At 37.4% G+C, this 23877-nt stretch overlaps 1 protein-coding gene across 2 annotated transcripts in view; it reads left to right on the plus strand.

Annotated features, from left to right (window-relative positions):
• Positions 1 to 309: 309 nt before the first annotated feature.
• Positions 310 to 23877, plus strand: part of arid3c (AT rich interactive domain 3C (BRIGHT-like)) — a 93026-nt gene continuing 69458 nt past the window's right edge. The window contains exons 1-3 of one of the 2 annotated variants that reach the window (XM_056270005.1): positions 310 to 725; positions 2075 to 2710; positions 15298 to 15381. In XM_056270005.1, the coding sequence (XP_056125980.1) occupies positions 687 to 725; positions 2075 to 2710; positions 15298 to 15381 (759 nt within the window). In that variant the 5' untranslated portion in view covers positions 310 to 686. The remainder of the gene's footprint in view (positions 726 to 2074; positions 2711 to 15297; positions 15382 to 23877) is intronic. The other variant, XM_056270006.1, reaches the window with a different exon arrangement.

A 23877-nucleotide genomic window follows, 5' to 3' on the forward strand; every position in this document is an offset into this window, starting at 1 on the left:
ATATATCATACAAATAAACATTTTCAACAAACGTAAAGTATTTGACCAATTTGCAACAACAGTCTTTCGCTACTCTTGTTCAGAAACACATAAATAGTAGGCTAGCTATGTAGAAATGTATGCGCGCATATGTTTTGAAGAACATCTTGTGAGTGAGATCATACTATAATTATTGCTATACTTTATCATTTGCGTTTCAAAGCTAAAACCATCTTCTGCCTTTGAATAGCTCTTTCTACTTATTCTACACTTTCAGCTCTCAAAGTCGGAGCATTCGTGTTAAAATATAAACTGTTAAAGCGTTCAATTAGTTTCAAATGAAGTTGAAAGTGTGGTATTTGAAGAGAAGCGCGCGCAGGAAGCTGCTCGGCTGTATTTCTGTTGGCTGAGTGCAGACCCTGCCCTGATTGCCTTATATCCATGTCTATTGACGTGTAGAGAGCAGATGGAGGCAGAGGGACTGATCTGATCTCTAGTCCTCAGAGGTCATTCTCGCTACAGTTACAGCCACTTGTTGCCAAATCGCTGAGACCGCGAGCGCGTCGCGAAACCGCTTTCATAAAGAGCTATTTCTTTGCTTTCACGACACAGATCTAGATGTTGAGACGGGAATACAAACACTTCTGACTTTGTTTGGGGGAAAAAGGTCACTTTTGAGCAAATTCGTCGCATTTGACGGGAGAAGCATGGTTGACAACACAAGCATAGCAACTAAATCTGCACTGGTAAGCACGCGCTTTGCTCTTCTGGTAGAATATAGAGTTGTTTACTCGGTACATTAATTTAAATATTGTATTTCAATCTTAAGTGCAATTATAAACTGTTTATAGATTACCGCATGTTCTGAACTACATTACACAGCCCTTCGACCTATAGCTATTCTACCATCAATAGCAATAGGCTATACATTGTCATATTTCTGTCATTGAATAGTTCGAGGTCGTTTTTTGCACATCGCACCAGAAATGTGACATTGCTTCATTGATGCTGGCCGTCAGGTTTATAGTTTATCTTGTTAGTGGAATAATTTCCATAGGAAACCACGATTCTTGCCTAACCCAGTACATGCAAAGTTATTTTATCCTGAACTGCTGCACCGATTTGATCGATAATGTCATCTGAACATAAAAATTAGCCCACAAAATTAAAAAAGTTGAATTGCTGCATTAAATTAAGTTAAAGCGGTGCCTAAGTTACCTGCAGTGATGAGTTCAGTTTTTCAACTAGCCTACTTTAATTGCTAATGAAGAAAAACTAGTAAAAATAACAAATTACGGGGACAAGTTAAATGGATGGAAACAAAGTTAGGACATTGATGAGAAGATTTTTACAATGTGCATCAGTCATGTATTTTTTTATATTAAAAAAATAGGCCTACAGTGTTTTGCCTTTTTATGCTAGCCTACTAGTAGACAGCTAGTTAATAACCATTTCAACCAGTAGCCTATGCAAATGACTTACAACTAAAGTTTCGACATACTTTTGAATACATTTTGACATATATGTTCTACACATTTTAAAGAACGTCTGCTAAAACTATAAAATGTAAATGTAATTTTCGTGATCATCTGTCTTGGGCACATTGTAATTTGGCGCCACATCAGTTTATCACTAGCTAAACAACCTAAAATACTTTAGGTAAATAAAGTAAAAACTAGTTTTTGTAGATTAAAGTTTTTGTAACTATAGTTCTTATATGAAAAACTACAATAAAATTATACACAATGTTTTTACATTTTATTGCACCGCCTGAAACTGATTGACAGTGTGTGAACTAACCTAGGCTACTTACATTGTTGGGCTATCTGGTCGTTACCGTCTTTTTTGATGATAGGTGTAAATACGTGCTCCAACTAACTTACTTTTATACTTACTAAAAACGCCAACTAGCCTACAATTGTATGAAAAATATGTAGCCAACTTAACTCTCCCTCCCCCACCCCCAACAAAATATTTTGGTATCTTTTTGCAGGGGGCTCAAGTCTTAATTAATGGGGGTCTGACTCCACTAAACCCCCATAATTCGCACCACGCTTCCAGGTAAATTTTAACATTTGCATTGTATTGCCCACAGCAAGCCGCTTTCTCGTCGGCGAGCACTCTTCCTCTGCTGGTCAGCTCCTCCAGCGCCCACAGTCAGTCGAGCGGCGGCGGCGGGATGAAGCTGGAGGCGGTCATGGAGAACCTGCAGCGACAGCAGGCGGCTCGACTCGCCCTGGAGGAGAAGATCCGCCAAGCCGAAAAAGAGAAAGACATCAGGTCTATGGTGGAGTCGCAGATTCATCAACAAGCTCTGGCTTTCCGCCACTATCAAGCAGCTGTCAGGGGAGCGTTCGCTGCGGGAGCTCCGAACTCGAGCTCCGGCCACCCAAATGAGCGCACAGCCGACTCCGACATCGATGATGATGATGATGATGATGCTGACCTAGACTTGGACCGCGGCATGGATGACGAAGAGCGCGACTTGGATGAAGATGACAGTATGAACGAGGGTGGAGGGGATGAAGATTTGGAAGGACCCCTAGCTCACTACCCACCGCGCCATGCTGTTTATCCCGGTGCGGGGCAGTCTCCAAAAAGTACCCCGATACATCTATCCAGAATCCAGCCTCCCTATCCAGGTCCAGGACAGGTTGAATCACCGAGTGGTTTGGCACCACAATCACAATCGCAGCAGCACGAATGGACTTATGAGGAACAGTTCAAACAGGTATGTCCATGAGTGAGATTCTAGATGCACTTTAATAACCATTGAATGTGCACTCCAGTGAACCGTATGGTGATTACTAATGTGGAACGTTTAAAAGCATGAAGTGAGATTGGGTTTAGTCCTGTGTGAAACTGCTTGCTGAAGTCCCAGCATCTTTCATAATAGCTAGACGTCATCATACACAAAAAACTGAATTTTCCAGAGGAAACGACATGGCAGTACTAGAACTTTAATGCTTGATCTTAATGTAAACTATACAGCCCAGACTCTTGATTCATGCATTGACATTATATATTGAGAATATCAGGTTTAATTGCTGCTTTAGTGTCCACTTTCATCATTACCATAGACAAACAGCCTGCACTGTACATTTTTCCCACTTATGAAGATTAATCACTGCATTAAATTTTTAAGTAAAATCAAACTTACTGCAGTAATAGGTTTATACATTACACTTTTTGGACTACTTTGGATTTAGAAAGATTAATTGCCTAAATATTTGCTTAAAATATTTAAATAATCACCATTTCATAATTTAGGTCTAAACGTGTGTTTTTTTGCAGAGTACATAAAGAACAAATGTGTTGTTATTAGAGTCTTTGTTGTTGATGTGTATGAGTACAAAATACTAGTGTGGCTTCAATTGGTTTTGATTGTTTTAAAACAGATTTTTGTATCACAACTGGATGTTTTAGTTATTCAAAGTCAGCTAGAACAACTGTAAATTCAGGATTATGTGCGAGTGAGAATGTTTCTGAGTTATGCTGCAGCAGTTTAGTTCCACTGAATTCTCAGGGGATAATTTAGAGTGATACACTGAGAGTGAGGCTCTTAAGCAAACACAGATCTATACGGAACGAGCCTGGATGGACTTGTCATTCCTTATTTATGATAGATCATTCAGAGACCTGGCCAAATGAGACATGCACATTAGCGGCTGCATTAGTGTAAGCACTGGCTTAACGTAGGGGATACAATGCAGTTTGAATAAAGACATCTGCTTTGATTGACATTGATGAAATTGAGGAAAATTGCGCATCAAACGTATCTCAAACAAATTCAACAGAAGAAATTTAAACTCCAGTTGTCATTATAATGTAAATAGATAGTTTGGTTTTAATTTATATTATATTAATTCATTTATCATGTAAGATTAATACCAACCAACCACAATCTTTTCTTTAAAAAAAAGAATCTACTCAGGACAGTGTTACATAACAATTAATGTTGTTTTGCAGAAGTCTAGGACATGCATTTTGTAATCGCTATTTGGACAAATCAAGTGAAATGCAGAAACAATGAAAGGATGCCGATGGCATTTGGCAGACTGACTGGAGCCAGTGTACTGCCTGTTTTCAACACTTTAAAAAAAATGTCTAAATGCTATAAAGGCCTTCTTGAAATAAGAATGGCTGTTTTGAGGAATGTAAAAATAGACTGAGGCATTAAACTTGTGTGACCAAATTCCTGGTGTCTGTATTTACGAAAGTAATTAAAACGCTAAATATAGACCATGCTTAGCTTTTAAAGATCTTTCAAAGTCAGCTCAAATTGTTCTGTACAATATTTCTTAGTTAAAACTAAACCCAAAGATCTAAATAACTCAATTATGAAAACTAAATATAAGGTCTTAAAAAAGCTATATGTGTAACATTGTTTGCACTTTGTCATATATTAATTTCTCTTTCAGTTAACCGTAAGATGGATGTGTGTAGCAATTCTATTTGCACTGATATTAAAAATGAGTCATTCAACAAAGGAAAACAGAATAGATAGGAAAGAGAGCCAGACAGGGAAGGATCGGAAGAGACCAAGTTAGACCGGTTGCCATATGGCCGTTTATTGTCAAAAAAACAGTGAGGGGAGAGGGGGGGAAAAGCAAGTAGTTGTGTAGAGTTTTGGCAGGAATGCAGGAAACTAGACCTGATGGCATTCCAACCTGGCTCCCTCCCAATAACGCTGGGATATCCCTCTCAGGCTGCGTATGGGTCGGCTCGAAGCCAAGCCATTACGAAATAGGAACAAACTGCATACTTCATCACAGTCTAGCCAGACAAACATTTGTGTGTGTGTCCACAAAGACAATCACATTCTGTTGTACACTTAAATATTTATTGCTTTTACTTTTATTTATTTAGTGTTTGTTAGATGCATGCACATGCATTGAAATGCACAAGTTTTCTTTGCTTTGCACAAATGTTATTACTTTCTGTAGCACTGTTTTCTGAAACTGATTTTTTTTTTAACCTAAAATCTTTACTGTCACTTTTGATCAATTTAATGCAACCTCGCTGAATAAAAGTATTAATTTCTTTGAAAAACCACACTGACATCAGACTTCCAAACGATACTGTATGTTTTATCAAACTGGCTCCACTTTAGAGTAAATATGCTTTATCAGCAGGCTATATATCTCAACCTATTTGAAGCACATATCAAATGCTCACTAAAGGTACAGAGTGTACTTTTTCCCCTCAGCAAATATCACTCTTTTGATTACTCAGACCGACCTCCACTTTGGTTTCGGGGCGTATGTTTGATCCCCCCTCACCCTACCCCCCGTCTCTCTCTGCCATGTTTTGCAAACATGAAAAAAACTCACATAATGGCTTTTTCCCATAACAAGGATTTTACAGGACCATAGAGGGGGCTGGGCAAGGCTGAACGGGGTGGAGGAAACCCGACAGTGGTGTTTGATTTCACTATAAGCTTGTGGAAAAGGAGGTTTCTCTTTCCTTCTTCAGTCCGCTTTAGTTAAATTAGTCTAATGGAATTTTTTTTTTATATATACATTTTTTTTTGTTGCCTCAGAGGATATTAGCACTCTCTAAACTCTGAACTCTGTTTGTTCTAAGGCTCAGAAGAGACATATCAACTGTTTCAGTCTCTAGAAATAATGGTTTGAAACCTGTGTAAATTCAAAATAATCTGTTTGCATTTTATAATTGCAGTTCCAAGCAGATTATCGAGTATCGAGGCAGCCAGCTGTGACCTAATTTACTCAAACACTCACGATTAAGCAAAACATCTCTTGGAGAAAATAGGAAATGAGGCAATTGTGAAATCATTGAAAGGAAGACAACGTTCCCTCCTAGCCAGGAAGGCGAAGTAGTCTTTGTGGTTAAACAAACTTTGTCAGTGGGCAGGGGTTTAAAGATATGCACCTCTTTGTTTTGCTGGATACTTTTGTGAAGAGGAAAAAAAACTTGTGGAAGTGAGAGACAGAGGCTATATGCGCCCAAAACAGACTTAACCCATGAGCCTCCACGGATAGTCTGCTGATATATTTAAATGGCCAGTCCTAAAGTCTTCTCAAGTAACACACTTCAATTCAAGCCAATTAATACCATCATAAAAATGTTTGGAGCCCTTCTTTGAAATCGACACATGCTCACACACACACTAACACACACACTAACTCCGGTGTCAACACACACAGTAACTCCGGTGTCAACACAAGACATTCCTTGACTTTACAGGCCTGCTCCACCCCTACGGTATCCCCTTCTGTTTGATTGCTCTGCTTTGCTCATATGTTTTGGGGTCCTGAGAGCCATTAAGTGCCCCAGCATGAAGTCTCAAGCTAAAACACATGCATGGAGCTAATTCTCCATATGGCACAGAGGTTGTGATTTTTACCTAGCAGCACTATCGTTGGCCTTCTGTGGTATGAGCTAACCCAGGCCTTCCGACAGCTGTGGCAGGTTCATTTTGGACGTGTGCTGTCAGTGGAAATATTGAATAGAATTCCAGTCGTTTCAGTTTTAGATCGCCTTGTAAATAAGAGCTTCCTTTAGCTGTGTCCAATTGGTGGGTTGTTATAAATCCCTGTTGACATGTCATCAGCTGCCAGAATTGAGGAGAGCTGATCAGCCTGCTCTGAACATGAACCATTCTGAACATTCAGAACTGGTCACAGGCCCACAGCTAGAGCTATATCATCTTGCTCACTGACTATAATAACAAAAACAGTGTCACGTCAAAGTGAGAGCGTTCCACTTTAATCCTGTGTTTGCCACTGTCTCGGTCATCAAACCCTGTTAGTTAATGTATGTATGCGTCTTTTAGAGTATATCTTGAGCAAGAGGCTGATAAATATGCAAATAGTCTTTTTTTTTTAATGCTTTTTTATCATTAAAAAGGTTATATTTTCATTGGTATAAACCTATTGTATTCAGTAGAAATGCACAATATATTAGTATCATACCAGTTTTAATATTGGATTTTTAGCTCTGATATAGATGAATTTACTCAACCCAAGCCATTGTAGACCACATGGTATCATTTAGACATGAATTGTGTATATGTTTTCTTTATTTTTACATTTAGATTACCCTATGTAATCTTTACCCTATGTAAAAGTAATCTTCAGCAAATCTCAAAATAAATACTGTATAATTAACTTATAGCCTGATGTTTTTATGCCTAAATTCACTTGTAAAACGGTTAATTTTATTACTAGTATGTTTTATTGTTATTTTTATATAATATATAATATAATTTTGTATTGAATATTGGCCAATAACAGTGTTTCCCACAGGATTTTGTGAGACTGTGGTGGGTGTATCTCAGTCCCTCTAGGGCCATGGAAGAAAATGTTGTACATTTTAAAGTTAAATTCATCAATCTGGTGCACTTTGAGAGTTCAAAATTAGGAGCTTCAGCCCATGTTCAGTGTGCAAATTGAACAAAGGAAAAAGACGGTGAATTGACTTGTACCTGAAATTTAAAGGGGACTCAGCCCTCTTTTTAGTTATAAACTGAGATAGTGTCTCAGTCTACATTAATTTAACACTGGTGTTTTTGAAAGCTAAACAATTAGAATATAATAATAATAATAATTCCCATGACAGCCATATATTTTTTACAAACAAATGCACTGTAAAATAAAGGAATATTTCATAAGTATATTATTTATTTACTTTACACTACAGTAGGGTAACTAATTACACGTGTGTCCTAATTTCTACACTTGCAACTGCAAGAGATAACCATAGGGCTTTTATTTTGAAGGAAACTGCAGTTGAGCTTTTATTTTGGTGGAAAACTGCAGTTTCTGTGAAAACAGATTAACAAACACTTCTCATTACAAATTTAGTGAAATGCTGTAATCATCTGCCCATAAAAATGTTAGAAAAAATTATGTGAATGTGAAAATAAAGCATAACTGGTGCCTGTTGCGTTCCCAATTGCACACTAAACTCACAGCACATACAGAGATGGAGTTCACTGCATTCATTCACAGTAAACTGAGCCGTTCGGTGAATGGTGGTCGAACGATAAGGGTTTTTTGATGGCCGATAATATATACACTTTATATAAATTTGAATTGGGGCTGCACGATTAATCGCTATTTCCATGTAATCGCACTTAAATCGAAATGGCTTATTGCGATTTTGAAATCACAAAGGCTGCGATTATTTTGTGCAGCTTGTCATTGATGGACGGCTCTGTAAACGCTGCTCCATCTGAAAGTAACGTGAGTAACGTGCATTTGAAAAAGCAACACGCGTCAAACAGCTTTCCAAACATGAGAAGCATTTTATAACCTCTTGTCCAACAAAAGACAACATTTAATAAAATACTCCAAACTCACTTCATAACAACAGTTAAGCATTCTTCTGTGAGATGATGTGGCTTCTTACACAGAATAAGGCAGTTGTGTGTTTATTGGTCATGTTTAATCAATCAAAGCATTTCAATCTCCTGTTTAATCAGCTACAGCCATAGGGATTTCCTGGAATGACGGGCGTTATCTACTTCTGTGGCGGGGCATATTTGGCATGTCAGCGTGAGAACGCCCTCTAGTGTTCAGATGAAGCAGCATTTACTACTGATCAGCCGTGCTGCACTGACAAGCTGCGCATAAAATAATAGCAGCCTTTTCCAAATCGCGTGCAGTTTCAGTGCGATTAATTGTGCAGCCCTAATTTGAATTATTATTTAATAAATTAGAAATAAATCATTTGAAAATTAATACAAAAAATAAATCTCTAAATTAAACACTTTAGATGCCAACTTCTTGTCCGCATTCACTTCACACGGACCGTGCATATATTTGCTGAATGCTGACGGTAAATGAGAAAGTATAATAGTGTTTGCCTTTCTGTTACTAATAATAAAAAAGCATGCTATAATACTTTTTCGTATACAGTTTACTTTCTTTGTTTAACTGTTCTTCCATCTAGTAATGTATTAGACAGAACTGTTAAACAATGGGAGCGCCGTGTGCTCAGGTGCTGCCATTCTCAGAAGTCCCGTTTCCAACACATCGGCCAATCAGAAAAACGCATCAACCGATGCTGATATTTAAAAAATGCCAAATATCGTCCGATACCATGAACAAAGTGAGTGCATTGCTTTGAAACATGCAGCACAAACAGACTTGGTTAAGTTGTAGGCTTTTACAATTTGATAAGGGGATTAAGCCATATTGTGCTTCCGATTTTAGTTAGTTTGACATATACTTTGCCAAAGCAATGCTGCAAAACACAACGTTAAAGACCTTTTATGTTATAAAGAGAAGTTTAAATATATTTTTGGATTATTATGAAACTAGCGGGACAGATTAGACTGATGGGCCGCCACAATCTAGTTAATGAATGGTAAACACTGCATAACATTATAATTATCAGCTTATCTGTATGTGTATCTGTACAGGGAGATGGGTTTGTTTAACTTGCCTTTTTAATGTAGATGTCACTTTTTAATTACAGGAAACTTGGCCTTTCTTGTGTAGCTTGCAAAAGTCATAGGGCAATGAACAAACTCAGCGAATACTAATATGGTGTGGTTAAGAAGTGACACCTTCTCCGAGCAAGAGTATACTCTGTTTTGCGTGGCACTGTAATACATAACACATTACCCTAATGGTCTCCATAGCTTTTCAACACTAGCTTTTGCCCTTAATCTGAAGAATGAGGTGTGATTTCAAGCAGTTTTAGAACACATGGCATCATTTGGACACACAATTTAGAGTGTATGTTGTGCCCTGCGTGGTTTCCTGTATGCTGGAGTCAAGTGATCAGAGGTAGGTAGCCCATGTGAATTGTGAATTTTGCAGTGAAATATTCTAGTAATAATATGTTTTTGTTATCTTTTTTTATCAGTTCTAGATCAGGAAAATACTGATAAGTACACCTAGATTCATTAAGTCTGAGAAACATTCAATCACTGTTGTCTAAAACATGTGAATATCATGTGAGTCATTGTGGATTGATTACGCAATACACTTTGTGATCATGGTTGCCAGGCATAGTCTATGCAAACATTATGTCCACGATATAAACAAAACGTTCTGTTCACTTCGAATACATAATCTATATACAGTACCTGAGCCAGTAGAAACAATCACAGATTGTACAGTAGATAACTTTTGACATCCTTGAATATGGTGCAGTAATTGAGCAGAGTTTTATTTTTTTTCATGTTGAGTGCAGCAATGTCATATGATCATTAGACATACATGTGATATATTGTTTTAAGGTCATTTACTGCACACTCTGTGCAAGGTTCATCATGCATTTCTCTTGGTACTTGAAGTAAATGAGCTATTAATGGATATACAGAGCCGTTTTACCTTCAGTTCAAGAGTAATGGTCAGTAAAGGAATGGCTAATCTTTTGCAGTGTGTTTAGGCTAAGCTGGAGCTCAGCAGTAAAACACTTTTAGATCATATTGCTTTTGGCTTTGCATTTTTGTTTTTGGTGCTAAAGTGTTTTCATTTCTCCTTGTGTCAGTATCAGTAAGACACATGCAGTGCAGTGAGTATTAGATGGCAGCAGGCAGCAGCTGAGGTCTCATGTCATCAGTCTCGGCCCATATGGCCTCACGTGTCAGCGTTCATTAAGGTGAAGAGTTGTAATGAAAGATAGGGAGGAATCAAGCATTGAGTGTCTTAGGCTTACGGTCAGAATCAGATACTCTCTTTACAGGATTAGCTTCTTCAGCACATCCCCCCATCCTAATGATCCCTCACAAAACACACACACATTTTTTGTGTGTGTGTGTTTATATGAGTTTATTACTGCCTGATTGGTTTGGTCAAGCATTTAGACATGTTCATACAGTACACATTGTGTTCTAATTAGGTGTGATGCAACAAGTGTCCAGTGACAAGCAATTTGTCTGACCACACTGTGCACAAAACGGCTGCATGATGTAACACAGTCACATCCAGAAGACGCGTTTAATGCTAGGGATGTGCAAAACTGACTAGTTAGTGGCTTGCCTGAAGGACTATTTGTGTAATCTGGCTTAAAGGCAGGGTAGGTAAAAATCCCCAAAAATACTTTTTTCCAAATTTGTTTAAACTGTCTTTATATATCAATGCATAATTAAAATGTAAGTAATCTGGAAAAGAAATTATAAATATCGAGTGTCTGTAGTCCTCTCAGGACTGCAATAAACACAGCTCATTATTCCATTAACTCCCACCCCCTCCCTTCTCGGCTCCTTCCAAAGCCACGCCCCCAAAACACATGAACGCGCGATCCCGGCCGTTCGCTCAGCTGGAAGAGTCGGACGCGTTTACCAGCGCCGAGCAGAGAGGAGCGCAGTGCATTTAGTGACATCATGTCAGAATCACACGTAATAAAATAACTAACTTTATCAGTATGAATATAAACAATTAACATGGCTGTTAGTACACACTATCAAGCTCGCATATCAATACTGGTAAAGTTTAAAATATTTTACTAGCTCGTAACCGAATCAAACTCAATATAAGGCAAAGCTATAAATAGCTTCATTGATACACGTTCGCCGTTACTATCAGTTACACTGTGATGAAGGTGAATTTGTAAGATTCATAACATATACAGGTGTTTTGCATGTAAGAGCTTCCACGATGAAAGCACTGTTGGCTCTGATGTATTGTTTACAGATAAACTGAGTAACATACACTCAAACACCTTCTCACAACTGCATTGAAGACACCAGATAATATAACACACACACACACAACATATATTGTATAACACATACAGATACAACATAAAGACATAGGTAAACATATGTAGAGCATATAACAACAAACCAAACGTGAAAAAACGGAGCAGGTAGAGTTCACGGTGAACATAGGAACAAAGTTTTGGCAGAGGGTAAAGCTAGGTATAAAAATAGATCCCCTAAACTTTTTAACCTAAAGTTAGATTTGGCGAAATTAAACAAAACAGCTTTCACCTGCAGATAGGCCTATTGATTATTTATCGTCTCAACCCTGGCTCACTAACAGTAACGTTATAACAGTCGACACCAAAGTTACACTGTCATGGCTAAGCCAGTGTAACGTTAGTTATGCTACGTAAGGTTAGGTAGCTATATTAGGTAGTGTGCTAGTGATACATGCTTCATGAAAAAATAAATGCCATCAAAATGAAAACAGCGAGATTACCTGTCCAGCAGAAATAATGCCATCATGGAGTCACTTTTCAGCCCCTTGCGCGCATTTGGGCTGCTCCTGTATCAGCAGAGGTGGTATCCATGGTAGCGAGGGAGAGTGACAGTCGCCCCAGCCAATATTTTCTTTCGTCCCGAATGGAATAATGAGCTGTGTTTATTGCAGTCCTGAGAGGACTACAGACACTCGATTTTTATAATTTCTTTTCCAGATTACTTACATTTTAATTATGCATTGATATATAAAGACAGTTTAAACAAATTTGGAAAAAAGTATTTTTGGGGATTTTTACCTACCCTGCCTTTAAGGGAATGCTGTATAATTTTGCCATCTTCCCATACTTGCAATGAGAAGCGGTTATCCACCTTTTCCTGACGAGCCTATTGCGTTTTGAATTATGGGAGCCCGGAGGCACTTTCGGTTTGGGAAACTTCTACTCAAAAAGACTGAAGCAAATCATTTCAAATAATCAGGTTGCGCTACAAATAAACTTTATCAGCCAGTTTGACTGAATGAGGTGTACAATTTCAGTTTTATTTTCAGACATCAGAAGAATAACGTAACGCTTGGTATTTTAATGTGATGTGGTATCACAAGAATATCTGTGGCAAGAGCTCTTTTCAGTCGCCGCATTCTTTTCCTCCTGATTATTTTCTTTTTTTCCCTTTGTATTCCTCTTTAATAGTATGACAAAAGACAACATATACTGCACATTTGTGGTCTGCTCTCCCGATTTAATTTACGATATATCACATGAATTATTAACTAATTTACTAAGAATCCCTCGTTTTTCTCCCCAAATCCTCACGTCTCATTCCAGGTTTGTTTTCACACGGATGCTTTAAAAATTTAATTGTCTCCCCTTTTCACTTCTAATTCCTATTAGCAGTGTTTACTGGAAAGTTTCTACAGCAGGTAAATATAATATTTGTTATGTCAAAATGATGGAAAGCGTGTTTGAATATTATTACTCAAGTCAATTCTAAAGTTAATAAACCTTTTTGATCAAGACCGCACATTTTACATAATATAGACAAATATTACTACAGTGAAATTTAACCCATCCGTAATATTCTTGCGGAAAGAATCATGCTTTTGGGGTTATTTATGGTCTGTTGTAGTAATGTTTACACTTTTAAGTTTCCTTTTAATGTTCAATGGTTGAAGGGTGAGTAGAAGAATGTAACTTCATTGTACCCAGTTTTTATAAAAAAGCTTATTTTTGCGTTCATAGATCGAACCTTTCACTGATTGTTTACAGTTTAAGTTACTCCCATAATTTGCGCAAAGCGTCATGGGGTGTATGAAAAAATGGGATAAACCGTCTGTAGTCAACAAAAGAAAAGCTTTAAGGGTTCCTGCCGAATAAAAGTTTGATAGTTTAATGTTTGAAAATGAAGACTGCCATAAATATTAGTATATAGTATTTTTTATTGTACAGGGAAATATATAAATAGTTTAATGATGTTAAATATTTTATTTAGTAAAAATAATAATAATTTTATAATGATATTGATATATAATCACAACATTTTTGGGCAAATTGTGCATCCCTACGAATTAGTGTTTTCAAAAATAGTTATATTTCAATATGTATCGATACTGAAATATCTGAAATGGTTCCAATACCCCTTTTCTGCATTATTGATACACTGATACCAGCTGCGTGTTCTCACACTCTCTTCTCTCTGACGGCGAATTAACACACCCCTGCCTCCTGTCACTTACTCATCTCATTTGCTCCAGTTGAATAGTGCTTATTTTGCACATCATTTTAGTCATTCCCGCAGGTTTCGCGTTCACACCAAAAGCGCGTGCACCACCGATCTATACAAGTGGCACTCTCATAAAGCCTCCTCTCATACAGCTAGTGAGTACCAAATGTACTTCTTTTCCGTGGCTTATTGCGCTTAAACGGTCAAATACTCCCAACAATATGTCAAAATGCCCATCTTGGTGAGTATTACAGGTAAACAGTCAGTTTTGGAACGTAAATAGTTGAGAGAAAATGCATGTTGTGTAACAGTAAATTGGATCCGTGCACAGACTCTTAAAGTCACAGCAGCCTAATATTCCTGCTGCTGTCTTGCATGTTAATCAAAGAACAAAATGCAAAAAGAAAATCAATCCATGCTCTTGTAACTAATTGTAAGCATTAATCTGTATTTCATTTTTACAATGGAGACTAGTGTAATATTTACATTGAATTACTTTATTTCATTTCTGTAGTGTTTCTTACCTGAATACTAGCCTACAGTTATACCCACATGAAAAACTTAAAGCACTGTTTATTTAATTTGTCTCTTTATTCTAATCTCTTTATTTGTGCTATCGCTTGCAATTTGTTTATTTGTTCTTATTGTATTACTGACTGTTTACTTGTCTTTTTTTTGGAGGGGGGGTAAATTTAGTTCAGTTTCAAGTAAAGCCTCCCTGTGCTGTGTGTAAGCTATTGTAACAAAATTACCAAAATTATCAAAAAATGATGAGAATTATAAACTAAATGAATTCTACTCAACTTTGTTTTTTACTTACTATTCTGCATCACACCTGATTAGGACCTGGCGTCAGATGTTTCGTCTTTAAATTTGCTGGGAACATCATTGAATATTTACAGTCTATTTGACATCTTTGTATTAGTTTTGTCTGTTTATGTAAACTGTTAGTGTAATGCTAGTAGTAACACCCTTTTCCTCAGCAGTTGAATCATTTATAAGATGGAGGGTAATCTCAGCCTGACCCATTCAGTCTGATTCAGAGACACACATGGGGCTAAAGATCACATGTAACATTAGTAAATTAGCTTGTTGCTTAATCCCACAGGAGGTTTTGGATAATGGAGCACAGGCGGCAGGTTTTGGGGTTGAAAAAAAAATTGGAGGAAAAACGTAAAGTGAATAGACAGCGAGAAGTATGTAAGGGTAAAATGGGGGTGGAAAGAAAAATGAAAGGGCTGTTGTCTGAGAATATGATGCAAATATAAAATGTTATGGCTAATCCAACTCACTTGCCTGTTAGTACAATGTCTGGTACTAAAGCAACTAACACCAGAATGTTTTGTGTTGTGACCTTTTCTTTGTTTAAAACAAATGCCGTCTTTCATTGCTGGCTTCATTAGCATGAGTCAAATGTAGTTCTTTGTACGTCTCAGCCCGTGATTTCAGTTTTGCCCTTGACATGTGTTCAGTCAGGCCAAGGCAGCGGGCCAGGAAGGAAGCTGAAAGATTCGAGTGTTGCTTTCGGTGGCGGTGGCTCTTCTCTGATTCAGGAGGTCAGTAATCACCCCCACCCCTCATTCCTCATCTCTTCATTCAAATTGCACGCACACCCCCTTTTACTGGCCTCAGGCCTCTCTGTAACAACCCCTCCAACCAAACAGTAGTGACAATCTGGAGAACTTGCGCCTGTTTCGATGGTAGTGTTAAAGACAAAGACCATTTTTCTGTCAGATGAAACGATAGTGTGGAATCTTTGTACAAACTCTCCCAAGTCATTTAAAGGGGAAGTTCACTCGAATAAAAATTATTATATATTTTTTTATGGTTTTGCACCCCATTGGCTTTCATTGTTTGGACAAAAAAAAAAAAACAGACATTTTTCAAGATATCATTTTTTTAGGTTTCACAGAATAAATAAAGTCATATAGATATGGAACGCTATAAGGGTGAGTAAATTATTAATGAAGGTTCATATTTGGGGGAACTATCCCTTTAAATGTTTTAAGAGGTAGATGTAGAACACGTGCATGAACGTAAACTTTTTATTTAAACCCTATGAAACCACTTAATGTAACCTGATTCATTTATGTATTAATGAATTCAGCAGCAAAGCATCAACAAGCCACTTGTGAGACAAAGTAATGTCTGTCCTAACTACAAAGTGTGATACTATCAAGGTCCAATTTAATCCAGTGCTGAATTCATGAATAAGTGCTACTCAACTGACCGGCCAGTGCCCTACATAGTTCACAACCCACATGCAGCATAGAAGGCCTGCTTTGTTTTTAATGGCCAGCAATGAATTCAAGGGTCAATTAGAGCCTGAATTCCACAGGCATGTGATACAACATTCCCCACCTTCATGAAAGAAACCTCAATTACAGCAGACGCTTTAATGCAGAAGACAGCTCTGTTTTAAAGCCGTTGATCATTTCACTCATTTAACAAGAGCCATTTCAGTACTATTGCCATGGATGTCATTGACTTCCAACTGACTTCCGCACCTCCGTGCTAAAAGATTTGCAGGTCAGTAAAAGAAACCTCTGCTTGCTGGTGCCATGGCAGTGAAAAAACAGGGAACAATTGATAGTTGAAACAGCATCAGATGCCTCTGGATCCTAGGGATTGTTTGTTTTACAGAATTTGCCCTGCACCCAATTCCTTTCCTGTTGCTGTAAAGATGATTTATCAGGTCTGAAGGGAACTATGAAATATTTGAAATGAAAACAAGCTTGTGTTGCGTTTTGCTCATAGGGTTTGTGTTTTTTCCATCTGGTTCTGTTGTTAAAATATTTTCACATTTTAAAATAAAAAGCAACAGTAAACACTAACAGGAAACAGCCAGAGAAATGTGGTTTGTGAAGAAATGGGAAGAAACCTAACGTGGGTATTTTTAAATTCGTCTTGAATGCCTGTAGTTTTGATGTTTTTTTTACTCTGGAGAGAATTCGTCAAGCACATAGCCTCAGAAGCAGGAATGTCTGATTTCCGTAGTGAACGCATGACACTAAATTAAATTGTAAATTTTTAGTAGTTTTTGAGATGCACTTGTTATTGTAGTGTAATTTTCTAATGGTCTTTAAAGAATATATAGCTTGGTATCACTGAATGCAGGTTGTCAGTGATTTATTCAATAAACAAGACTAATATTCATTTATAAACAGTGAGATGCGTTTATCACCATATAAATATACAGCGTCATAGAAAACACGTCTAAATTCAAGAAATATCCATATTTTCTACTGTATAGCGTCAAAGACTAAGTTACTCCAGCTGGAAATCAAGGAACACAAATGGGTTGTAAGGAAATTATGATTTTTTGCTGCCTTTTATGTGAATTACGGTAACAACGAACTGTTGAACCAATCAAATTCCAGCTGTCAGCAGAGCATAAAGAAAGTGGACTCTGAACTACAGTGCACAAAGTAAAGAGCAGAGGCTGCTTTTGTCCATGCCATTTGTGGAAGATTTCAATATTGTGTAAGAGCATTGGGATCCTCTGATAGTGACTGTTGAATGTTTGTAGCGCATGTGTACCAATTACACTTCGTTTTCTGTTTCATTCTATTCGGAACTCCGTTCCATTTGTATTCAATATCAGCACTTCCCCAGAGGAAGGTACAGCTTAAAATGGGCTTCTTGCTAGGGGTGCTCCGATTGATCGGCTATGAACGATCGCTATCGGCCGATAAACGCTTCTAATCACTCAATCGGCGATCTCTTAATTTGCTGATCTCAGAAACCAACCTCAGGCTGATGACGCAAAAAGACGCACACTTGCCGTGAGAGCTACGGCATGGCCCACATGACATGCTTGCAGCGGCACCGTCGTAGTCTCTATCCGGCACTTGTAAAATAACTATAATGTTGATGGTGAGGTTCAATTCATACATCTTTATTAAATAACTTTTGACAAATTAGTAATTTGAAAACTTTCTCTAAGACATCATTTCCCGAACAGCACGAGCGAATCTGTGCTCTCTCTCTCTCAAAATGTGCAAATGTCTTCATCACCACATCGCATCTGCACTATAATGCCAAGTTCAGACTGCACGATTTTAGCCCCGATTTTGGCTCGCCGACAGGTTTTGAGAAATCGCCGACAAATGCCCGAAATCACAGGCAAATCGGTGCTCGTTCACGCGAGTGACAATCACGCAGTGTGAATGAGCAAAGACGCGATCTGAGAGAATCGCCGACGAGTCGCCGACGCCCATGAGATATTTGGCATGCTAAATATCTGGACCTGTCGGCGATTCACAATCCTGCTGTGTGAATGTGTTCTGACTGAAAACTACATCGGCGATGACCGACAGCCAATGAGAGAGCAAGATACAGGGAGGAGGAGGAGGAGTTATAGACCAGAATATCAGTATTTTAATAGATAGGCCCATAGACATAATAAATACATAGACGCCCTATTGGCCGCTGGAGCGTACGTCAACGGCGCCGCCATGTTGGGGATGGCAACTTTCCCATACCTCTCATACCGGGAACTGAGAAAAATGCATGTTTTGTGCGCTGTTTGGGGCTGTACACATCGCCACACAATTGAAAACAGCTTTCGAGGAATTACCTTTCACAAGCAAGACTGAACGTTTGTTTTTAGTTGTATTTGGTCATGATTTAATTAGTAATAGTAACGTTCAGAGGATAAATTTAAAAATACTACTGTTATTGTGTCACGAAATGTAGTTTAAATAGTTTTTCAGTCGACAATGTAGTTGTTTAAAGCTCAAATATGTGGTTTGTTTATAAAGATAGCGCCTATTTGAAAATTTGATCTGACGTTTTCGGAGTTGTAAGATGCGCTCAGCGCTCGTCTACCCCGCCTGGAACAGCCGTCCCTCGGCCAGTGCTTTTGAAGTTTTGCCGCTGACTCGGATGTCTGTAGTCTAGTGGTTAAACATGAGATATAATTCGTCTTGTGTATATCTAACGGGCGATCTTTGGTCTCATTAATCTATAAATGGTTCCCTGGCAAATCGTTTTGGCTGAGGGCAAAGTGAAGTTTCATAACTTTATATTTAGGCTATTTTAACATTGTATCCTGCTCTATGTTTGACTGAAGCTACTTCTGTTATAATGGCTTTTACTGATCAATAAAACAGAAATTTAACAAAAAGAGTTAAATATTAAAGTCACTATTTAACTTATTTTTTATTGTGTATATTCTGTAATTGATATTTCTTATTCTATTGCTATTATTATAGTATTATTAATAAACTATGCTATTATCAATATTTTTATGATTGTATTATTGTACTTATGATATTATATAATTATACTAATCATTACTATTTTATTTGCTGTATACTATTTGTTTATTTTATTGACTAAACTATTTACTATTACTTCTCACTATGTTATATTTACTATTTGCATTGCACTGTAGTTGTACCATAACGTATTATTATGAAGGATCCATCAGTTATCTTTGTTATTGCTAAAATCTGGTCAATCACAGAAAATGCTTTTTCCACAATAAGAAAACTTAAATTATATCTCAGTATGGGGGTCTTCACCATTCTTATCCAAGAATAAAAAGCCAGATACATGACAAGCCTGAGCTTTGACCATTCTTTATAAAAAAAAAAATATTTTACAAGTCTAACTATCGAGATTTTAAATAACTAGAGATGGAACTTTTTGTACACCACATACAAACCACTGAAATCGGTTGATAAATGTAAAAACAGTTTGTTTTTATCCAGAAAAAACGCAGCTCCCCCGTTTACTTACATTTGATTACAGTGCAGTCTTGCCCTCAGCAAAATGGCGGACCCGTTGACGTATCGCAGCAACGTTCCAAAGCGGCCAATAGGGCGTCTATGTATTTATTATGTCTATGGATAGGCCTATATTTACAATTATATCAAACAGAAACAAACATTTGCATGACCAGCAGCAACAGCAGGCATTTGCAAAATTATTTATTTACCCCCAACTCTCTTTGCAAAACACAGTCCTTGCTCCCCTCGTCTTCCCAGCCATTTTCTGCATAAACTGTTTATTTATTTATTTTTTCATTTTCGCTACAAATCAGTGCACAGACAATTTGTAGGCTATCATTTTTAATAACAAATTCAGTGTCGCGCGAGAACTCCGGTCTCACGCACGCGTGATCTTCCGTTATTTCCTATCACTTCTCGCGTTTGTTTGGTTGTGAAACGTAGTTTGCGGACCAGGAAGAAGTTGTCGGCGATTCTTTCTTTTGTAAAGTCATGCAGTGTGAAACCTCCTGTCGCCGATCCATCGTGCAGTGTGAACACAGCAGCAACTGAATGTTACCCCAGATAGTCATGCAGTGTGAAAACAACAGTGACCCGATTATTTTGAAAATCGTGCAGTCTGAACTCGGCATAAGTGTAACGCTGATCCAGAGATGAAGAAGATAGGTTACAAGAATAACAGGATTTATTTAACAAGAAACTCCAACAATAGGAAACCGTGTGCTGTCCACAAATAACAACCGACAATGAACTGAGGCTCCAAAGGAACTTAAGTAGTGGTATAAACGAGGTTAATAAGGAGACACAGCTGAACTAAGAGAACTAATCATATCAGTAACCATGACAACTCATAAGTGGCGGGAAACTTAAAGGAAACACGTGACTGAAAATAACAGACTAAAAGTCCATGAAAATGAAATGAACCAAACAGAACCGTGACAATAAGCGTAGCGTGTTTAAACCATTCAGCACTTGCTCGCTCTCTAAAACACTTGCACACTCAAAGCGCACACACATAAAGCAGTCTCAAAAACTTTGTAACTTTAATTGTAATGATTATTATGTATTTAATTTATTCAGGGAAGACTAATCAGTGTTATTTGACATTTTATTCTTTATTCAATTGCTGTAGTATTTCTTACGTGAATACTACTGTTAGGCACTGTACTTAAAGCACTGTATTTTTCTTTTGGATCTTTATTCTATTTAATTTATTTGTGCTACTGCTTGTAATTTGTTTGTTTACTTGCCTTTTTTGTAAATCCAATTCAAAGTTTGAAATCAGCTTCTACTCTGTTTGCTATAGTGCAACAACATTGACCCATTGTAAAAACAAAAATGCACTGTGTGACCATGACCAAACATTTAGGTGGCATAATTTTTTTTTTTTTTTTTTTTTTTTTTTTTTGAAAAAGTCAAAAAAAAAAAGCCTGAGTGGATTAAAATACTGATTGGAGCATTCATATAAATAATGCACCCTTACTTCTTGCATAGGATGCGGATTGCATGCAGATTTGATATTTTGCTATGATGGCAAAAAAAACATTTTATTTATGCATAAAATGTTTATGTAGGATTAATAAAAAAAAAGAATATGAAGGTATTTTCTTCTTAAAATTTCTTCAGTGTTTGTTAGCTTACCTCTATTTGTTACACAGGTGAGAATTGTTTTCTTAAAATAGCCAGTCCAGCTAGTATCTAATTGATATACACGTGAGCACAATTGGATTAATAGAGCTTAAAGTCACATCCGTGTAATACTCTAGATCATTTCTGGTCCCTTCCTCCCTCAAAGTGGTACGGGGAAGCAATCAGTCAATTCTGATTGAAGTCCTCACTAAATCAATAGAAACCAGATATATCTCATAATGCCATAGATCCACAGCTGACCTAGAGAGCTGTACATCCTCACTTTGGTTTGTCCGGCCTATCTCTAACCTAATAGCACATTAAATTGGGCAACAGAGCAAGTGTCTGTCAACTTGTTTGTACAGTGAACAAAAAGCAGTAAAAGCTGTGCTGCTGAAATCCCAGATAATGTAAGATAATTTTTTGTATACTAATAAAAGTGCAGCCATGCATAATTTTTGTGTATTGATGAAGCTGTTGGGGTCGAAACTTGTCCAATCATGATTGGCTGCTTTTTAACAGTGTGGTCAATGTTATCAACCAAAGACATTATCCACTTCTCCGAGGATGAGGCCTAATGAAGTTAAATAGAATTTTGACAAGATAATGGATTTGTTTTCCTTCTTTGATTCCATTCTCCCCCTCAGCGCTCATGATAAACTGTGTAGAAAAGTAAGAGGGAAAAGGATTATTCAAGGCTGCTCACAAGGGGGATGAAAGATCAATAACGAACCCTTTTGAAAAAAAAAAGAAACATCCAGTGAAGACCTCTATAATTTGGGTTTGAGTTAGATCTAGGCACAGGAAGTGAATTCGTCTTAGCTCGTGCACTAGATCTGGCCCGTTCTCAGGAAGTGATCGCTGACCAATAAAAATGTACAGCACATAGCAGAGAGGAAGTAGCTTGTACACAATTACGTGGCGAGGCACACTACCTTTTAAAAGTTTGGGGCTGGTAAGATTTTTTTTATGATTTTAAAAGAAGTCTCTAATGTTTACCAAGGCTGCATTTATTTGATTTAAAATATAGTAAAAACAACAATATTGTAAATTATCTATATTGCCAGACCATGTTTTATTATTAATATCAAGTCAGAACTGTAACACTTAGTTCCAAATCAAGAAAAAAATGTAAGTTACTGTCACTTTAAGATGGCTCCCAGAGAAACATGATCCTCTCTAATCAGCATTTGCCTCTGTGAAATCTAGCATAAGCTTGCTGACTCTTCGTTTCTGTTTAGCATAAGCAGAATCTGATGACCTTTGACCTATTTGTAGACCTCACCCCCTCTCATCGCCATAAAACTAGGCTTGCTGTGCATAGATTCCTCACTTGGTCATTGATCATTAAGGAGATCAAAGGGTTAGTGAAATCAGCCGTGGCACACACTATCCCGTAAGGCGATTGGTAGAACAATCCTCTCGTTCTTAAAACCTGTACGATAGTGTGGCATTTGTCAATTGAAATGTATGGAGTAAATTTATATGGATCTGCATTTCTTAGGAAGGTGTGATGTCTATCGTTGGCGTGTTGTGTGTGTAGATGTGTGTATATATAGTGCTCACCTTTCACCCCTCATCACTCACCGCTCAACTGTGTCTCCACATAGCTTCAGTGTGAATTTCTGACAAGCTCATGTTTGTTCCACTTCTTTGTCGATTGCAGGAGAAATGTGCCGGATTCCTCAGAGCTGACCACGACTCATATTGCCTCTCTTCAATAATTCAGAGCTAGTGCCGTAAAGTTGTTACTTAAAGGCCTCTTCTGTCAGTGTCATTTTGTTGGCTTATACGTTGTGGTCCTGCTGTGTATCATCTGCTTAGACAAATGTTTTATGATAAACAGTAAATTTGACAGGCCAATGCTGTTCACCAGATCATTTCCAGATGGTCTTTACAAGGAGAATTGAGCGTGACAAGGATTCTAAAGACATAGTTAAGATTATAACAAGTAAATGCATTGATAACATTTCAGCTACTATGTAGTGCTTTAAACTACTACTATAAACTGTATATACGCTAACGTTCAAAAGTTTGAGGTCAGTAGGATTTTTTTGTGTTAACTGTTAACGCATTTATTTAGCAAACATGCATTAAAGTATTCAAAAGGACAATAAAGGCTTTTGTTACAAAATGATTTCTATTTTTTTTTAATTGTTCTTTTTAACTTTCTATTCATAAAAAAAAAAAAAAAATCCTGAAAATAATCTTACCGACCCCAAACATTTAAATGGTGTATATGTGATCTTAAGGGAACTTGCAATGCTTGATGGGTGCAATGTCTTCAAATAAGAACTATGGTTAATTACACTTCTTCTTTTTGCCTGAATAAGAAATGCTAAAGAAGTTGTCATAATATTGGTTTTAACACTAAATATTTCAGTTAGTCTGTGGGATCATGATTCCACTGATATCAGCATATTTACAATAAGAGAAATGGTTTTGGTTAGCATTACATTTTGAACATTCAGACCTATTAGATGAACAACACAGATAGGATTTTAGTTTTTTACCAAAACACTAAACAAGAAAACTTGAGTTGTGTTTGAAGGTATAATTTGTGGTGATATCTTCACCATCTGCTTTTGCAATTCTAGTTTGACCCCCTCCTCTGGCAGGAAATGGCATCCCCCACTGATGATGTGGCACTTTGAGTCATAAATTTAATAGCTTGACCCCCCCCATTCC

This window comes from Rhinichthys klamathensis, unplaced genomic scaffold (assembly GCF_029890125.1).
Source record: "Rhinichthys klamathensis goyatoka isolate OS25496 unplaced genomic scaffold, OSU_Roscu_1.1 h1tg000296l_1, whole genome shotgun sequence".
Taxonomy (NCBI): Eukaryota; Metazoa; Chordata; class Actinopteri; order Cypriniformes; family Leuciscidae; genus Rhinichthys; species Rhinichthys klamathensis.